An 18,149-nucleotide genomic window follows, 5' to 3' on the forward strand; every position below is an offset into this window, starting at 1 on the left:
CATCGGTGTTCACTCAGGAAAAGGAGAATATTGTAGAGGAGAAGAATGAGATACGAGATATTAGACTAGAAAGGATTGAGGTTAGTTACGAACAGGTGTTATCAGTTCTAGAAGGAGTGAAAGTAGATAAGTCCCCTGGACTGGATGGGATTTATCCAAGGATTCTCTGGGAAGCTAGGAAGGAGATAGCAGAGCCTTTGGCTTTGATCTTTGAGTCATAATTGTCGACAGGTTTAGTACCAGAGGACTGGAGGATTGCAAATGTTGTGCCCTTGTTCAAGAAGGGCAGTAGAAATGACCCAGGTGATTATAGACCAGTGAGCCTTACTTCTGTTGTAGGAAAGGTTTTGGAAAGGATTATAAGAGATAAGATTTATAATCATCTAGCAAACAACAATTTGATTTCAGATAGTCAATATGGTTTCGTCAAGGGGCAGGTCGTGTCTCACAAACCTCATTGGGTTTTTGAGAAGGTGACCAAGCATGTCGACGAGGATAGGGCAGTTGATGTGGTGTACATGGACTTCAGTAAAGCCTTTGATAAAATTCCACATGGTAAGCTGTTGGAGAAAATGTAGAGAAATGGAATTGAGGGTGATTTAGCAGTTTGGATTAGAAACTGGCTTTCTGTAAGAAGGCAGTGAGTGGTGGTTGATGGAAAATATTCAGCCTGGTGTTCGGTTATGAGTGGTGTGCGACACGGACTTGTTTTGGGACCACACTGCTGATGGTCATTTTTATAAACTACTTTGACACAGGCATAGGTGGATGTATTAGTAAATTTGTAGATGACACTAAAGTCAGTAGAGTAGTGGACAGTTTGAAAGAATGTTTCAGGTTGCAGGGGGACTTGGATAAACTGCAGAATTGGGTTGAGAGGTGGCAAATGGAGTTCAATGCAGCTAAACGTGAGGTGATTCACTTTGGGAAGAATAACACGAAGGCAGAGGACTGGGTCAATGGAACGATTCTTGGTAGTATGCATGTGCAGAGTGATCTTGGAGTCCATGTACATAGATCCCTGAAAGTTGCCATCCAGGTTGATAGTACTGTTAAGAAGGCATACGGTGTGTTAGGTTTCATTGGTAGAGGGATTGAGTTCCGGAACTGCAATATCATGCTGCAAATATACAAAATGCTAGTGCGGCCACACTTGGAATATTGTATACAGTTCTGGTCGCCATATTTCGGGAAAGATGTGGAAGCATTGGAAAAGGTGCAGAGGAGATTTACCAGGATGTTGCCTGGTCTGGAGGGAAGGTCTTATGAGGAAAGGTTGAGAAACTTAGGAATGTTCTCATTGGAAAGAAGAAGGCGAAGAGGGGATTTGATGGAGACATACAAGATGATCAGAGGATTAGATAGGGTAGACAGTGAAAGTCTTGTTCCTCGGATGATGACATCAGCTTGTACAAGAGGGCATAACTACAAATTGAGGGGTGATAGATTTAAGACAGATATCAGAGGCAGGTACTTTACTCAGACAGTGGCAAGGGCGTGGAATGCCCTTCCTGCCAATTAGGAAGATTTAAACAATCCTTGGATAAGCACATGGATGATGATGGGATAGTGTAGGGGGATGAGCTGAGAATAGTTCACAGATCGGCACAACATCGAGGGCCGAAGGGTCTGTTCTGCGCTGTATTGTTCTATGTTCTATGTTCTACCCTACAATCTGTAGATTTCCACCTTTCCTTCTCCAGATAAACCAACTAGTGAAGGATACAACTGGAGCCAATCTATATACATGCTTATATTAGGTTATGCACTGGAGACAGATATCTCTGAACCCAATAATAGAGATCAAAATGAAAACTTTAAAATTGTTTTTCTCCCTTTCTGGTTGGAACCTATGGCAATGCGAGGCCAATTAGATCAACAGAGAGGAAACTGAACCTGGGATTGAGCTGGTTTAGTGACTGGACAGCGTACAAACCAATTCCCTTAGCTTCTTCTTCACCTCAGCATATTTTACATGAATAGCAGGACAGAAATTAAAAAAGTACTTACAGTGCTCAAATTGTCAGCATTCATTCGGGCAACTGCGACATCATAACAAGGTGTCTGGCTCCACTTGCCCTTATTTTTGTTGTAGTCTTTGTGGTACTTAATCTGCAAGAAAATGGAAGGCCATATTATTGTTATTCTTAATTATATTTGGGAAATCAAGCAGACTTGATGTAAGATATAGATAAGCCATTGTAAAATGGATGCAAAAATCATGAAAAGAGTTTATTAAAGTGACAAAAGAAAAATAATCTAAATTTGGCTAATCTCTAAAGGTATTTCTCCTTGATAACACTTCAGGAGTGCAGAAGAATTACTAGAGAATTTTCAATTGTTAAACACATCTGAGATAGTTTCTTGCTTGATTGATTAAGTTGGATGAGGTTCACTCTCTCCGGCATTCTAATCAGTTCTAATACAATACCAGGTGAATATTTATTTCAACTATTATTAAGATACTCAAATAACCCTAATGATTAGATGCCAGAGACAGGATTAAGATTAATAAGAGTGGAGCAATGCACATATCTTAAAGCTCCAAATCTGATTCTTGGTAGATATTTACAAATTAACCTGTTCAGAGACATTTTTACACATTTCTGGAGCAGTTGTTCATTCCTTGAACAAACGCTTCCTACTTCAGATTGTTTGTTTGAAAAAAAAAATCAACTAATGTAAAAGACACATCTATCAATACAATTATTCTCTGGACAAATTTTGCCGAAAGCAGAATTACAATATGAAGTAGCCCACTGGATATTGGAAGATGCAAAGTTAACTCCCACATACTAAATACCTGTTCATTTGAGACACAAATGAGGAAAATCCAAATGTGTTCATTCAAACAATTTGCTTTCCAATTTGGATAGTGTGTCGGTATTTCTTAAGGGTTGGCCAACTGATAGCTGGAGTGTGGGTCAGGTCATGTGATGAAACCTCCAGGAGCTGATTGAATCCCACTCCATAGTCACTACAATTAAAATTAAACCTGACTAACTGGTTAGCCTTGAACAACTACCAGCTGAGTTACTTCTGCTGCTATCAATCCACTCAACCAATCCTTCTCCTTTACGTTTGATGCCATTGTCATATAATTAAGGGGCAGAGGTAGTCTATTCGGACTCTCAAGCTGGCTGACGAGACCATGCTTAATCAGATTGTACTTAAAATTCACCTACCCAATAAACTTTTACTCCTTTACTGAACAAGAATCCATCCCACTCTGCCTTAAAATCATTCAAAGATTCTGCTTCCATTGCCTTTTCAGGAAGGAAGTTCCAAACATTCATAACACTTTGTGAGAAAATAATTTTTGCCTCATCTTTATTTTGAAAGAATCACTCCTTATTTTCAAACAGTAGCCCTAAGTTCTAGATTCTCCTGTAACAGGAACCGCCCTTTCCACATCTACCCCATCAAAGTGCCTCAGAATTTGACATGCTTGTCATTCTGCTAAACGCCAGTGGGTATAATTATACAGTACCACCTCTCTAGTTATTGTAAATGCTTGAAATGAGAGCTTGAGCTGGAATCTGAAGCCGATGACTTTGGAGGAAATTAGAGCTGGCTATTGGACAGTCGATGGATGAAGAGGATCAATGCAAGAGTGGAAAGAAAGGCTGCAGAGGTACACGTGAGACCTTCAACACATATGTGAAAGGTGAAACCATGTCATTGAATTTTGTTACCAAGGGACATGACATGGATGCATCAGACGAGGGGTCACTGATGGATCCTTGATAAAGTTCCATCCCTCAACCATACGTCCTACTCAACCATCCTCCAGCCTCTCCACCTTTAAAGTCCACTTTGAAATATCCCTTTCGCTATAACATTAGTCAGTATAATAACCCCTTCTTAAACTCGTCATCTATTTGTTGCTCGATTCCAGTTTTATCACATGCCTTGGAATAGTATTTGTTCTTATATTTGTTGTTGTTACTGGTACTCACATCACTGAGCTGATTGACAACCTTTTTTGCCATCTCGACATCTGGTGGATCGGGCAATGAGGTGTATTTTGATAGATGTTCATTGTGGTTTTTCTTGTACTCAATCTGGGTAGAAAGAGAAAATTGGCTTATGAATGAAAATAAATAGCTTGACTCCTTGGACTCTTCATTGAGATGTGGATAGTTCCTCTTTCCCAATGCTAAATGATTTGATAGTTGCCATTTTAGTAATAAAATGATATTTAGTACTAAACTGTATAAATCCTGCACACAGATCCAAGCAACCAGCAACACAAGTGTTTAATAAAAAAGGCTGAAATAGTTGATTGTAAATTTGAAAGAGATGTGGCGATGTTATAATATGTCAGATAATTGTAGAACAGCAACCAACCATCTATATTGACAAAACTGCACAGTTTTAATGGAAGTTGTGTTAAATTGTACAGTATACTGATCACCAGAGTGTTGTCATCAGTTTTGATCAAATAGGATATATTCAGGTCAGGAGGATGGAAAACAGGGCATCAAAACTGCTCAATTTGTTAAAATGTATTCATGGGTTGTGGGCATCATTGCCTAGGCCAGCATTTATTGCCCTAGAGAAAATGGTGGTGAGCTGTTTTCTGTAGCCTGCTGCTGTCTGTGAATTAGAGGAAATCCCAAATGTTGGTATGATTGAAGGTCCAGGATTTTGATCATAACAGTGATATGGTTCCAAGTCAGGGTGGTGTTTGGCTTGGAGGGGAACTTGCAAATGGCATCTGTTGCTCTTGCCCTTCGTGGTAGTGAAGGTCACATGTGTGGAAGAAGCAGTTGAAGGAGCCTTGGTAAGTTGGTGCAGTACATCTTGTAGATGGTACATCCTATTGCCAGGATGGGTGGAGTGAGTGTTGAAGGTGGTATACCAATCAAGAAGGCTGCTTTGTCCTGGATGGTGTTGGGTTTACTGAGTGTTACTGGAGCTGCACTGATCTAGGCAAGTGGGAAGTATTCTACCACATTCCTGATTTTTAGATTAGATTAGATTCCCTACAGTGTGGAAACAGGCCCTTCGGGCCAACAAGTCCATACCGATCCTCCAGAGAGAAACCCACCTAGACTCATTTCCCTACATTTACCCCTGACTAATGCACCTAACACTATGAGCAATTTAACTTAGCCAATTCACCTAACCTGCACATCTTTGGACTGTGAGAGGAAACCAGAGAAAACCCACACAGACACAGAGAGAATGTGCAAACTCCACACAAACAGTCGCCCAAGGCCGGAATCAAACCCGGGTCCCTGGCGCTGTGAAGCAGCAGTGCTAATCACTGAGTCACCGTGCCGCCCTTTGTAACTTGTAGAAATGGACTGGCTTTGAGAGTGTCAAGAGTAACTAGCAGCTAAAGAAGGTTGGGTATTTTCAGCTTTTCAGAGAAATAACTTGGAAGGGTTAAAGTGAACATATTTAGGATTTTAAAATATTATTGAATGAAACCCTGAGAAATAGAAAATAGCACAAGCTTCAATCTTTTATCTTATTACAACTATGAGGATGAATTTCAATTTTATTTCCACAATGGAATGCACTCATGATGGAGTCCAAAACTCGACTCACTCACAATTTTTAAAAGGATTTTGGAGATGTAGTTGGAAAGGAGACATTTTCTAGTTGGTTGTAAAGGAACTGGGGGAGTGAGACTGATTGGATTTCTTATTCAAAGAGCCAACACGGGAATGATATATCAAATGGCCTCCTGCCCTGCATGTCTCTGTAACCTTGTAAAGCATTTCTTCCTCATTGTCCTTCCTTTGTTGATAACTGCAGAACTAATCAAACATCATTTTAATTTTTGTGATCATTACATTAAAAACTGACACACTCAAAAGCCCCAAACACTTCATTTTCAAGTCACTTACATCACTCAAAGCTTTCTGAGCATTGGCAACTCGTCTCAGCTCTGGACTGTCAGTGTAAGGGTAATAGAAAGGCTTTTCTTCTTCCCAGGCCTCTTTATATAATTTCTTCATGGGGAGAAAAACAGTCAATATTAATTTAACTTAATTGTAGAATGAAAGTTATAACTCTAACAGTGGCATACAACTTGTCATCAAAAATAATTGTTTTTTCATGAAATAAATGCCAATATTGAAACTGAAACACTTCTTATAACTGGTACAGTAACAGTTCAAAGTAAGGGTCAGAGAGGTATCAGATAGCTCATTGGTGCCTTGAGTAGCAGAATTTGCCTTTGAAGAATTAAGAAGCTGGAAACTTTGGTCTAATAATCTTCATTTGTCGACTCAATTCATGATCTTGAACTTTCATTGTGTGGGCATTTTCTGTAGCAGACATTTCACTGTTGGCAAATATTATGCTTTTATCATTCTTTGATATTCTTGAAATGGCTCTCCAGAAAATAATAATAAACATTTTGACCTGGAAAATGTATGGGGGCAACAGCTCACTGATATACCAAGGTCATAACCACAGTGAATCGATACCACCAAAGCTGGTGAGCACTGAATACAAAACAAGAGCAAGTCTTAGTATGGTCTTAGAATTTATAGATCATCCTAGAGCACGTCCACCCACCCACACATCCACGGAAGATTCTAGATTCACAACGATAAAAGGGGGAGAAAAGGTGCAGTGGCGTGTGGTGCAAAACCTTCAAGTAGCAAAGTAGCAGAACTATCTTAATATATGTGCTGCCCATGAACACCTTACCCCCATGGACCCTCACCCAAACTCACCTTTACAAAGGCTTTCTGAGCACAACTTTAACATCTCCATGTTTCAGAGATCTGGATCCCCAAAGTTACTTGAACCCAAGAGAGACCTGCTTGTTCTGGACCAGCTAGTTGCTCCTGGAGGAGCAGGTAAATGATCTGCAATGAGATGTGGGGCACCAGTACATGCAACTGTGAGTCTTCTCCCTTGTTACTGTAACTTCTTACCAAAGGGTCTGGCAGAGACCTCACCTTCACAAGGCTATCCAATAAAACTGCAAATTCTCAAAGTTAGGCGTCATTGGTTTGCAGGCAATCCAGCAAGACTCACACTAGAGTTAAACCTCTCCACTATCAGTTCAACCCGTCTGTTATCCACCAGGGCAACTTAGTTATTCATTTGCAGAATGAATTTTGTGAGAAAACAATGCCACAATTCTGACAAAAGATGAAGAAGATTGCAAGAGTGATATTTGCTACACATTTGATACTGCTTATTTTGATTAGATTTCTTTACCGGACTGAAGTTTTCGGCAAATTTCACAGCTCGGACAAGCTCTGGAGCATCTGGTGGCAGTTGATAAACATCCTTGGTATCTTCCCATTTCTGTTTGTACAGCACCTGAAGCAGACAGTTCAACAGATACGTCACTAAGCTGATTAGGAGATGCCATAAATTTGTATTACACAAAAGAATAACTTAGGGTACAACCCAAACGCGGTCTTGATGTTGACCAGCTACTGTTGGCAATATTACCTTGCTAACCAACTGTGAAACATTTTTGGCGTGTTCAATATCCCGGGCCGTCCCATCAACGTGGCACATTGTCTTTGCCTTGTCACCATCTGAACGATACTTGACCTTTATAATTTAAATAACAAATTAATCCGAGGCTACCGAGGCTTGATCATTGAGCATAGGTGGACATATTTTTAATCAGTAAGGGAAGTAAGGATTTTGGGGATAAGGCAGGAAAGTGGAGTTGTGGATTATCAGATCAGCCATCTCATTGAATGGCAGAGAAGACCTGATGGGCCGAACAGACCACTTCTGCTCCTATCTCCATGATCTTATGGAGTTGTGGGAGTAATACCATAATAGAAAACTGCACTTTAAACTTTGTGATTTTTACTTGAATGAATCTCCATTCGATGATCCACCCAGGCCAATCAAGCTCAATTATGTGCAGGAACAGTTCTGGAGAGAGATCCTTTCCATCAAAATTCAGGTATATCATTTTGTTGGTATTTGGTTCCATTGGCATTGCTGAGTTGAAGGATGATAAGTATGCAGCAGGGGTATTACCTTGTATCCATTTCCTGTTTGACACTAATGGAAGGACCTGCCCTTCAGGAATTGCTGTCTGCAGCCATCAGCAATGTTACTACATAAAGCTTTTCCCATCCCAAACAGGTTTGATTTGGAGAATGTTCATCATCTCATGTAGATGCAAGGACATTGATTTGAGTACTGCATGAACAGGAAAGGTTTCTAGTTCATGGTGGAGCAGGATTAATGCGAGTGATGGAACGGGGAGGAAAAAACGGTAACTAATTAACGTTAGTTAATATACATTTTCCAATGTATAGGTCAGTTTTGATAACCACTAGCCCAAATGGATGAGGAGAAAGTGAGGGCTGCAGATGCTGGAGATCAGAGCTGAAAATGTGTTGCTGGAAAAGCGCAGCAGGTCAGGCAGCATCCAAGGAGCAGGAGAATCAACGTTTCGGGCATAAGCCCTGAAGAAGGGCTTATGCCCGAAACGTCGATTCTCCTGCTCCTTGGATGCTGCCTGACCTGCTGCGCTTTTCCAGCAACACTTTCAGCCCAAATGGATGAGCCAACCTTGTCAAATCTATTTTCTTCACCTCACTCAGCTGTTCCTGAGCCTTCCGAATTCTCTTCAGCTCCGGAGTGTCTGAGATAACAGCATACGGCTTTCCTTTCTCCTTCTCAAATTCTTCCTTATACTTGTTCTAAAAATAACAACATTGTCAGTTTTTTAAAAAAAATCCATTGATATATGGTGACAATTGCTGGGAAAATACACAAGTATTTCTTAAACATTCGCTTTTATGCTCATTGCTTCTGTTCTCCCTGAGGTACAATGTCATTTCAGGGGAAATTATTGCACTACAGACAGTGCTTGTATAACCCAGAAGGTTCTGGGGAAATGTGAGCATGTTAACAAATTCTACAAGCTGCAGAGTGTTAATCAAACCAAAGCCTTTGACACAGCAGAAACAATCAGGAATGGTCTGCTGTCATATTGCAGATCACAGCACAGGTCTGCTCAGGTCCTGTGTCCCTTTGACAATAGTCAACGTTCTTGGGGGAGGGAGATGGAGGCTTGAAAGGGTTACATATTAATCCATGGAAAAATATATGACTTGATAATTTTGAAAAGATAACACTAATTACAAGATGAAAAATTATGCTTTGTATGTAAAACAATTGGTGACCAACAGAGGAAATTAGAGCAGACATTTTACATACCCATTTTCCTGCCTGATTTGATTTTCAACAAGGTTTTTAAAAGAGGACCTGTCAATTGGCTGTAGGAACACAATTGTAGATATTTTCCTGAATCAATCAGTTCAGAAATATTATTATACATCTCCGGAGCAGGAGGGATTTGGGCCCAAGCCTCTGGCTCAGAGATAGGGACACTATCACTGCACCACAAGAGCCTTAAGGATCACAATTGTAACTTTAATGTACAAATGGCTGCACCCGGACCATGTATGTTAGACTTTGTTAATAACTGCAGCTTACAGAATGTGATAAGGGAAAATAAAATGATTTTCTTCATGCTTGAGGTATATTTTCACTGCAAAGAACAGGACCATTGCTTCCTTTTGAAGATCTGATGTCCTCTGACCAAACATCTACACCCACAAGTGGTTCAGCTGCCTGAGAGCCAATCACATAGCTGTTGGCAGGCAGAAAGCCTTTGTCATCAGCAAGTGGCTATCACACCATAGACCAATCAACTATTTGTTTTCAGCTGAATTTCCATCTATATACATGCCCTTATCTCCAGCTTTCCTGATTAACCTCATTCACTGCTCAAACAAATAACAGTGTGAACAGCAATTGCAATGTGTGTCAGGTGACTTTCTTTTAAAATATGCAGAATATCATTCCACAACCCTTAGATTTTAAAGTCTTTGTGTCTTAATGCACGGAGCATTTGAAATAGGGTAGATGAATAAATGTAAATGGTCATGATATAGTTGCAAATACAGAGACATGGCTGTAGGGTGACCAAGGATAGGAAGAGAAAATCCAGGGGTACTCATTATTAAGGAAGGAAAGATGAAGGGAGGGAGGTGGAGTAACATTGTTAATAAAGGAAGAATTCAATGCAATAGTAAGGAAGGATATTGTCACAGAAAATCATGGCGTGAAATCTGTGCGGAGGGAGATATGAAACACCAAGGGGCAGAAAACATTGTTTGAGGGGTTTTGTTATAGGTGTCCAAACAGTAGTGGAGATTTAATGGAAGGTGTTAAACAAGAAATGAGGCCTGCATGTAATAAGAGTACAACTGTAATCACACATAGATTGAATAAAACAAACTAGCAATGGTATTGTGGAGGAACATTCCCTGGAGTGTATACATGACAGTTTTTTAGACCTCTCCACTGAGAAAGCAGCCAGGGAACAGGCCAATCCAGACTGTGTACTGTGCAATTACCAATCTTATTACGCAGGCCTCCTTGGGCTTAAAGGGATTAATGGCCCACCCCTGCTCCTAGCTTCTCGTTTGTAATCATGTCATTTGGCCAAGTATTTTACAAAAGAAAAACAAAGCATATTTATAGTGATGTCTTCCCTTAGCAATTCTCATTGTACCAATTGCATACTCAATGTGCTTTAACACTATAAGTTGTTTCTTTAATAACTTGGACCAAAGTGGGCAAAGCTCCTTTGGTGCTTCTGAGACATAACCAATAAATGGATGCACAAAGCAAATGGATGATTCAAACTTCTTACCGAACTGAACAGGTCTTTCATCTTATGGCTGTGTTCAAGGTAAGGAGTCGTAAACTTTGACTTGTCCACCTTCTTCCTCCTTCTTACTTCTCTGACAGGTAGACCTGAGCCAGACTTATGAACCACCTAATAAAATGAATAAAATAATATTATTTTTACACAGTTAACTAAAAAAAAATTTTCAATATTCAGTTAATGTGTCACTTATGCTCACCTCTTGAACAACCGTGTATGGTTGTGTAATCTATGGGAAGGAAAATTGTCCTTTAGTAGATGAATAAATGATTGCAACAGGTATAGTGTTAATTCTGAATCAAAACAGAAGTTGCTGGAAAAACTCAGCAGCTCTGACAGCATCTGTGAGGAGAAATGAGAATTAACGTCTATCCAATAGTTATTTTCTTTCTTTGAGCTCTATCCCCACCTATCCTTTACTCTTTAACCTCTTCCCCCACCCCACCTTCTGCATATGAACTAATTGTTTCATAGCAACCGTCAGTTCTGAGGAAGGGTCATTCGACTCAAAAAGTTAACTCTGACTTATTTCTGTGGATGCTGCCAGACCCGCTGAGCTTTTCCAGTCATTCTTGCTTTTGTTTCTGGTTTACAACATTCACAGTTCTTTTAGTTTTTATTTTATACTGTTAATTCTGTTTGAATGAACAAATGCACCACCAAAATCAATGTCAAAAGGATGGTAACTTTATGAAAGCTACCCGAAAGATGCAGTGATCTCTGAGGCATGAATTTCCCCTTCCCAATATTAGATTAGATTAGATTACAGTGTGGAAACAGGCCCTTCGGCCCAACAAGTCCACACCGACCCGCCAAAGCGCAACCCACCCATACCCCTACATTTACCCCTTACCTTACACTACGGGCAATTTAGCATGGCCAATTCACCTAACCTGCACATCTTTGGACTGTGGGAGGAAACCGGAGCACCCGGAGGAAACCCACGCAGACACGGGGAGAACGTGCAAACTCCACACAGTCACCTGAGGCGGGAATTGAACCCAGGTCTCTGGCGCTGTGAGGCAGCAGTGCTAACCACTATGCCACCGTGCCGCCCAATTAGCTTGATTCCAATATCATTTCTTGTTATTACATAGTCTGCTATTACACACAACCCACTTTAACCATTAACAGTCTCCACTAACAGACATTCACCCTTCTAACCAAATCGTTATCCATGTCTTTTTCTGTCGAACTGTTCTTTTCTTTCTTTGTACTCTATCCCCACCTATCATTTACTCCTTACCCCCTTTCCCTCACCCTCTCTTCTGCACATAAGCCAGCATTTTCATAATATTAGTTTTATACAATTAACTAAAAAAAAACAAACTTTCAATATTCGGTTAACATGTCACTTATGCTCACCTCTTCAACCACCGTGTATGGTTGTGTGACCTATGGGAAGAAAAATTGTCCTTTAGTAGATGAATAAATTATTGCAATAGGTATAGCGTTAATTCTGAATCAGAAACAGAAGTTGCTGGAAAAACTCAGCAGCTCTGACAGCATCTGTGAGGAGAAATTAGAGTTAACCTCTGTCCAACAGTTATTTTCTCTCTTTGGGCTTTATCCCCACCTATCATTTACTCTTTAACTTCTTCCCCCACCTCATCTTCTGCATATGAACTAATAATTTCATAGCTATTATCAGTTTTGAGAAACGGTCACTTGACCCAAAAGGTTAACTCTGATTTCTTTCCACAGATGCTGCATGACTTGCTGAGCTTTTCCAGCAATTTCTATTTTTGTTTCTGATTTACAACATCCACAGTTCTTTCGGTTTTTAATCAGTTCACGGAGCTTTCCTGCATCCAGGATCAATTATGTCACTAAGCATGCTAAGCTGTCAGGTATTTTGAACAATTCTCAAAGACAGCAAAACATTAAGTAAAAACACTAGTACCTTCTCTTTTTAATCATTTTAGCAAAAGCAAAATAAAAATTAACACATACAATGATGACGAGATCTAACAATTTCACAGCAAAATCTAGGCCATTTGCCAATCTTTTAACCTGTTTAAAATGTTAACATCTTACATCTCGGATGACTCTATGTGGTTGTAAAACCTTTAGGAGAGAACAAAAGTCATTTAACACCTTACTAAAGGTATTATTTACTAATACTTGCAAATATTGTGTTTTTATAATGCTCACCTCTCGAATAAATGTTTGTGGTTCAGAAACCTTGGGGAAAAGAGAATGTTTTTGATTAGATAAATAAAAATGAGTCATGTTTACTTTCGTATAATGGAGTGTGAATATGTTAATGATGATGATGTTAAAGATGATGATGTAAATTTATGATGATTATATAAAAGATCATGCTTCTCTGACATCAGCAAAGCAAAGAGAATCATACGTCTGAGTCTTGAAGGGGAGCATTCAGTATAAAGTATACCATATTATAATTAAAATGATTACAGTATTACTGATAAGGAGAGAGACTTAGGAGTGTTATGATCCCAGATGATGTTGTTCCTGGACTGGTCAGATTTCAGACTGAAATCTGGTTGGATCATAACCTACGTACCATTAGTTCCCAATTCAAGCTCAAAAATGAATGACATATATAATAAGATGGAAATGCAAGCTACTCATAACAGTAGAAGTCTGACAAGACTGTGCAACCTCTAAGAGTGCAGTGTAGACACACAATGCTCTCGCGAATCAAAAGTGCATAGAATTCATACAGGTCAACCAGAGAGCCTCGCATGTGTAGGAAAAGCAAATCCTTTCGCTAAGCTACAGTAGTACAAAGCATGGATAGCACAGAGTTCTCTCAAAGTATGGTGACAACATGTGAAACTTCAATATAATTAAATTGAAGCCAGATCATGGTCCACAAAGCAGAAGAAGACCCTGCCATGATGAACAGAAAGTTGGAAGAATTCAATGGCAGAACAGTAGAAGGTGAGATCCAGGGTAGCATCAGGGTTGCACATAAAAGAACAAAACTATCAAGCAATTGAGCCTATAGTCAATTATGTTCTCATGCACCACTGAATCTCTAATCAAGGCATTTAATGTGCATTTCAGTCCACAGAGGAATCTGTAATAGAACAGGTAAGAACAAGTAGATCGGGTGGCACGGTGGCTCAGTGGTTAGTACTGCTGCCTCATAGCACCAGGGATCTGCATTCAATTCCAGCCTTGGCCGACTGTCTGTGTGGAGTTTGCACATTCTCCCCTTGTCTGCGTGGGTTTCCTCTAGGTGCTCCAGTTTCCTCCCACATTCCAAAGATGTGCAGGTTAGGTGAATTGGCCATGCTACATTGCCCATAGGGTCCAGAGATGTGTAGGTTAGATGCATTAGTCAGGGGTAAATGTAGAGTTATAGGGTCAGGGAATGGGTCTGGATGGGTTACTCTTCGGAGGGTCAGTGTTGACCTGTTGGGCCAAATGGCCATTTTCCACACTATAGGGATTCTATGATCTAACGAAAGGTTGCAGAAACAAGAGGATCTGATTGAATCACTTTAAATGACATTAGTGGGTTGCTGTGAATGCACAGCTCTTAAAAATAAGCTTAGAAGAGATAAGGGTGAGGACTTGTGGTGCAGTGGTAAGCCTGGCTTTAAGTACTGTGTAATAACATCCCTGTACAGGTTGAATAATAAGAGATCAGGTCATTGCAGGCATCTGGGATGAGAAATGTCCTATTTTCTTCAGTCAAAAGAGGAGCTCATGTAACTGATGCAATATTCCACATAAGCGAAGCTTTGTGTCCAGAACTGATCAATTGTTGGAAATAATACTGTGGCTCATTCCAATGTAGTACCCAAAGATAGTATCTTAGCCTCCAGAAATCCTGACAAAATAGGAAAAAAGGGAGAAACAATCCCATATTAGGATTTACAAGAATGTGTTCGAGGCAATATCACAAATGCAATGAATGTCCAGCAGAGGGAGCTCAGTGGTAGTAATGTGAAAGGATAGGACTCTCGAAATTGGAGGTGAAGAACAGTTTTTTGGTCAATAACCCGAGATAACAAGTCTTAATTACTTTTGCCACACTATTTGGATGAATTTATTTCAAACATCTATCTTTTGGAAATTTATCAGCTCTAGAAATCTTCCAGAGTGCCATGTCACAGTTTCTTAAAAGCAAGCAAGCTGTCATATAGATGGCGTACTAGACCATGGTGAGACCCAGAAAGGAACATGACCACAGAGTCAGAGAAGTCTTACAAGCACAACAAAATGCCAGCCTTATCCTCAATGAAAACTGTCAATTCTCAAAGACGAAAATCATGATTTTGGAACACGTGACTCAAGAGCATGGCATGGCAATGGACCCCAAAAAGACAAGAGTCATAAGTGAGTTCCATAATGGAAATGCATCAATCATAGTTAATACTTCTAAAGCATGGCAAACTAAGTAGAGAGTTAATTTTTACCCTAGCTAGTCTTACAGAACCAATTAAGAGAGCTTCTAAAGGAAGGCCAACAATCGCATTGAAGTGGGGGAGCAACTACAACTTTTAAGGAGACTAATAAATATCTATTCTTCTCAGACATGTTATCTCAATACAACGCAAGATTATCTACAATAGGATTAGGTGCAGTACTCATTCAAGTTCAGCATGATAGAAGCAGGAGACCTGTGTACTTTGCATCACAATCATAGGCAGAAATGAAGCAGATCTATGCTACCACTGAGGAAGAGGCATTAGTAATCACACTGGTATGTGAACGTTCTTGGATTGTCTCATGGGGTTGAGATTTCAGGATAAAACAGACCATGACCACTATGGTAGAATAAAGAAGAATTGACAATGCCATTGGGAATATCGAGATTCTGAATCAGATTGATGATATATGAGTACATGACAATCTGTATCCCAGTTAAGGCCCAGGTTATAGCTGATGCACTATCCAGAGCAATAGTGGATCAGGCTGACAAACAAATCTTCATCTTCAATGATGAAACCGCAGATTGATTATACCAGAGTCCACAAGGAAGGAGTCCTAAAATGACACAATTGTACACGGCAAGGAATCACTAACCACAGAGCATGTACTCAACAGTTTGTATAGAGGCCAGTGGTTCTAAAACCAAGAAAGAATTTTATATAACCTTGTCATACAGATGGCATCAATAGTCCATGCCATTGGAGCCATTCCTGCCTCCAACTGTCTCCACTTCTGGATAGATGTTGACAGATGCTATCATTAGATTTATTTGCCTTTAGATGGAAGATACATACTAACCTGACATTAGCAGTGCACAGCAAAGAGAAGCATGCGATTGAGACTTGAAAAGAGCAGAAGATGAAACTTACAAGAAAGCTACATTCAGTAAAACATGTACCACAATCTAAATAAAGACTCTTCAGTATCACTGCAAGTGAGGGGGCCTTAATCCTAGTTCGCTAGAGATGCAATGAACTCTGAGCAGTATCAGTACAGCCTCTAAGAGTGCAGTGTAGAGACCCAATGCACCAAAGACTGGAGATCGTATAGAATTCATGAAATGGCAACAGAAAATCTTGGGTCTGTGGAAGAAACATGTTCCATAGACCTAGCTGTAGTAGCTCATAACATGGTTACTGCAGAGTTCTTTCAGAGTATTTACAGCAGGAAAAAAAAATGGATTAAATTTAATTTAAAAGCTGATATTCACAAAATATTCAACTGGTTACTTACTGTTCTCACTTCTCGAATGATTGTTTGTGGCTCTGATCCCTTCAAGGAAAGAGACATGTTGACTGAGCAGTGAAATAAAGATTGTCACGTTTAATTTACATGCAGTACTTTTGCTGATAGGCAGATAGTCTACTTAGAATAGCCATGCAATACCCAGCCATACAATACCCAACTCATTTTTTAATTGCCATGCTGGCAATTTTATTTTTATGAAGCATAAAGCAGGAAACTTTGACATATTATTTACTTTCTTTGTTTAAAACTAAGGAAATTACCTGTAATTAAACCTGAATAGAAAGGCTAATGGGATGAAATTGTTGCGTGCTTTATCATAAACAAGTTGAACACATTGTCCAAGTTCAGTTGGCTAGATGGCTGGTTTACAACAAAGAGTGATGCCAACAGTGTGGGTTCAATTCCTGCACCAGCTGAGGTAATTATGGAAGATTCTCCTTCTCAACGTCTTCCCACACCTGAGGCATGATATCTCTCAGGATAAACCACCACCAGTCTTTTTTTTCTATCTATTAAGAGAGTAGTCTTAAGGTCTGGCAAGACTATGGTTACTTTACATTCTTCAGTTCATTTCTTTAATTTCAGTTCATTTTTACTTTACATTTTTCAGTTCATTTCTAACCTGTTGACAACAGGTTAATTTTTACTTTACATTTTTCAGTTCATTTCTAACCTGTTGACAACAGATGTGCCATTAAGGATTTTTAAAGTTGAAGACAAGGGAAATTTCATAATGCAGTGCTGAGAGCTATTTTAACAATGTTAGGATATGGGGGTTGAATAAAATCAGGTTCACTGTATTTGTTAGTAATATCACGCAACACTATCAACCCATAGGTTTGAAACATTTGATCTCAAGATTCTAATAATAAATGGCACATCTAATACATTAACTTATCCATATATCTCAAAAGTTGATTGGAGCTCTGAATTTCCAATACTTTTGGCATGCCGTTTTTTTCAGCTGTTTATCATCTCATTAAGATTAGCCTTTTCTTGAGCAGGGAGATGGCATAGGAAAATGTCTAGTATTCCAGATTCTGTGGGCATGGGTTCAAACTCTACTGCAACAGCTGATGGAATTTAAATTCAGTGGATAATTCTGGAATGTAAAGTTATTCTCTGTAATATTACCATGAAACTATCATTGATTGTTGTTAAAAATTCATTTGGTGCATTAATGCTCTTTTGAGAAGGAAGACTGCCACCTTATATGGTCTGAATACAGATCTACAGTAACGTGGTTGACTCTTTATCAACTGTGTTCTCAAATGTTCTACCAATTTGGAGGTAATTAGGGCTGGACTACAAAATGCTGACCTCTCCAGCAATACCCACATCCCATGAAAGAATTAGAATAAAAGATGTGGACACTATTCCTGAAATTGTTCATCAGCCTTAAAGAATAAAGTTTTCTAGTCTGAATTTTTTTTTTAAGTGATTGAGATGTTGTCACCACTACCCTAACTAATTTTGGCAGTTCTGTACAGTTCTTCTTTTGTTATTTTTAAGTCAATACCATACAAAGACAATTAAAGTGTTTGATACTAATTATTCTATGAATTATTGGATGCAATTTAAGAAAAATTGCTAAGGTGCAACAAAGTTGCTTGCAAGTACATTGTGTACAACAGAAACAACCGTGGTAATTTCCGACTTGATAAAGACTACGTTGTGAATTTACATAAGCCAGTTATATAAGAGTGAGCCTGAAACCAAAGTAAGCAATAATGCACACATTTTAAAATCTGGAGGAAAAAAAATTCTTCAGAGGAATTCTTCTACAATATTTCAAACC

The 18,149-nt window shown here is 39.3% G+C and overlaps 1 protein-coding gene across 38 annotated transcripts in view; it reads right to left on the minus strand.

Moving 5' to 3' along the window:
* Nucleotides 1–18,149, minus strand: part of neb (nebulin) — a 297,385-nt gene that overhangs the window by 267,626 nt on the left and 11,610 nt on the right. For all 38 annotated transcript variants that reach the window (XM_087989288.1, XM_087989277.1, XM_087989285.1 and 35 more), the window contains 11 exons: nucleotides 16,337–16,375; nucleotides 12,845–12,874; nucleotides 12,056–12,085; nucleotides 10,890–10,919; nucleotides 10,676–10,801; nucleotides 8,544–8,651; nucleotides 7,432–7,536; nucleotides 7,192–7,296; nucleotides 5,862–5,966; nucleotides 3,960–4,064; nucleotides 2,011–2,112 (listed from right to left, as the gene is read on the minus strand). In XM_087989288.1, the coding sequence (XP_087845414.1) occupies nucleotides 2,011–2,112; nucleotides 3,960–4,064; nucleotides 5,862–5,966; nucleotides 7,192–7,296; nucleotides 7,432–7,536; nucleotides 8,544–8,651; nucleotides 10,676–10,801; nucleotides 10,890–10,919; nucleotides 12,056–12,085; nucleotides 12,845–12,874; nucleotides 16,337–16,375 (885 nt within the window). The remainder of the gene's footprint in view (nucleotides 1–2,010; nucleotides 2,113–3,959; nucleotides 4,065–5,861; nucleotides 5,967–7,191; nucleotides 7,297–7,431; nucleotides 7,537–8,543; nucleotides 8,652–10,675; nucleotides 10,802–10,889; nucleotides 10,920–12,055; nucleotides 12,086–12,844; nucleotides 12,875–16,336; nucleotides 16,376–18,149) is intronic.

The sequence above is a fragment of the Chiloscyllium plagiosum genome, unplaced genomic scaffold (assembly GCF_037043375.1).
Source record: "Chiloscyllium plagiosum isolate Xiang-an unplaced genomic scaffold, Cpla_swu_hap1 HiC_scaffold_7, whole genome shotgun sequence".
In the NCBI taxonomy this organism is placed as follows: Eukaryota; Metazoa; Chordata; class Chondrichthyes; order Orectolobiformes; family Hemiscylliidae; genus Chiloscyllium; species Chiloscyllium plagiosum.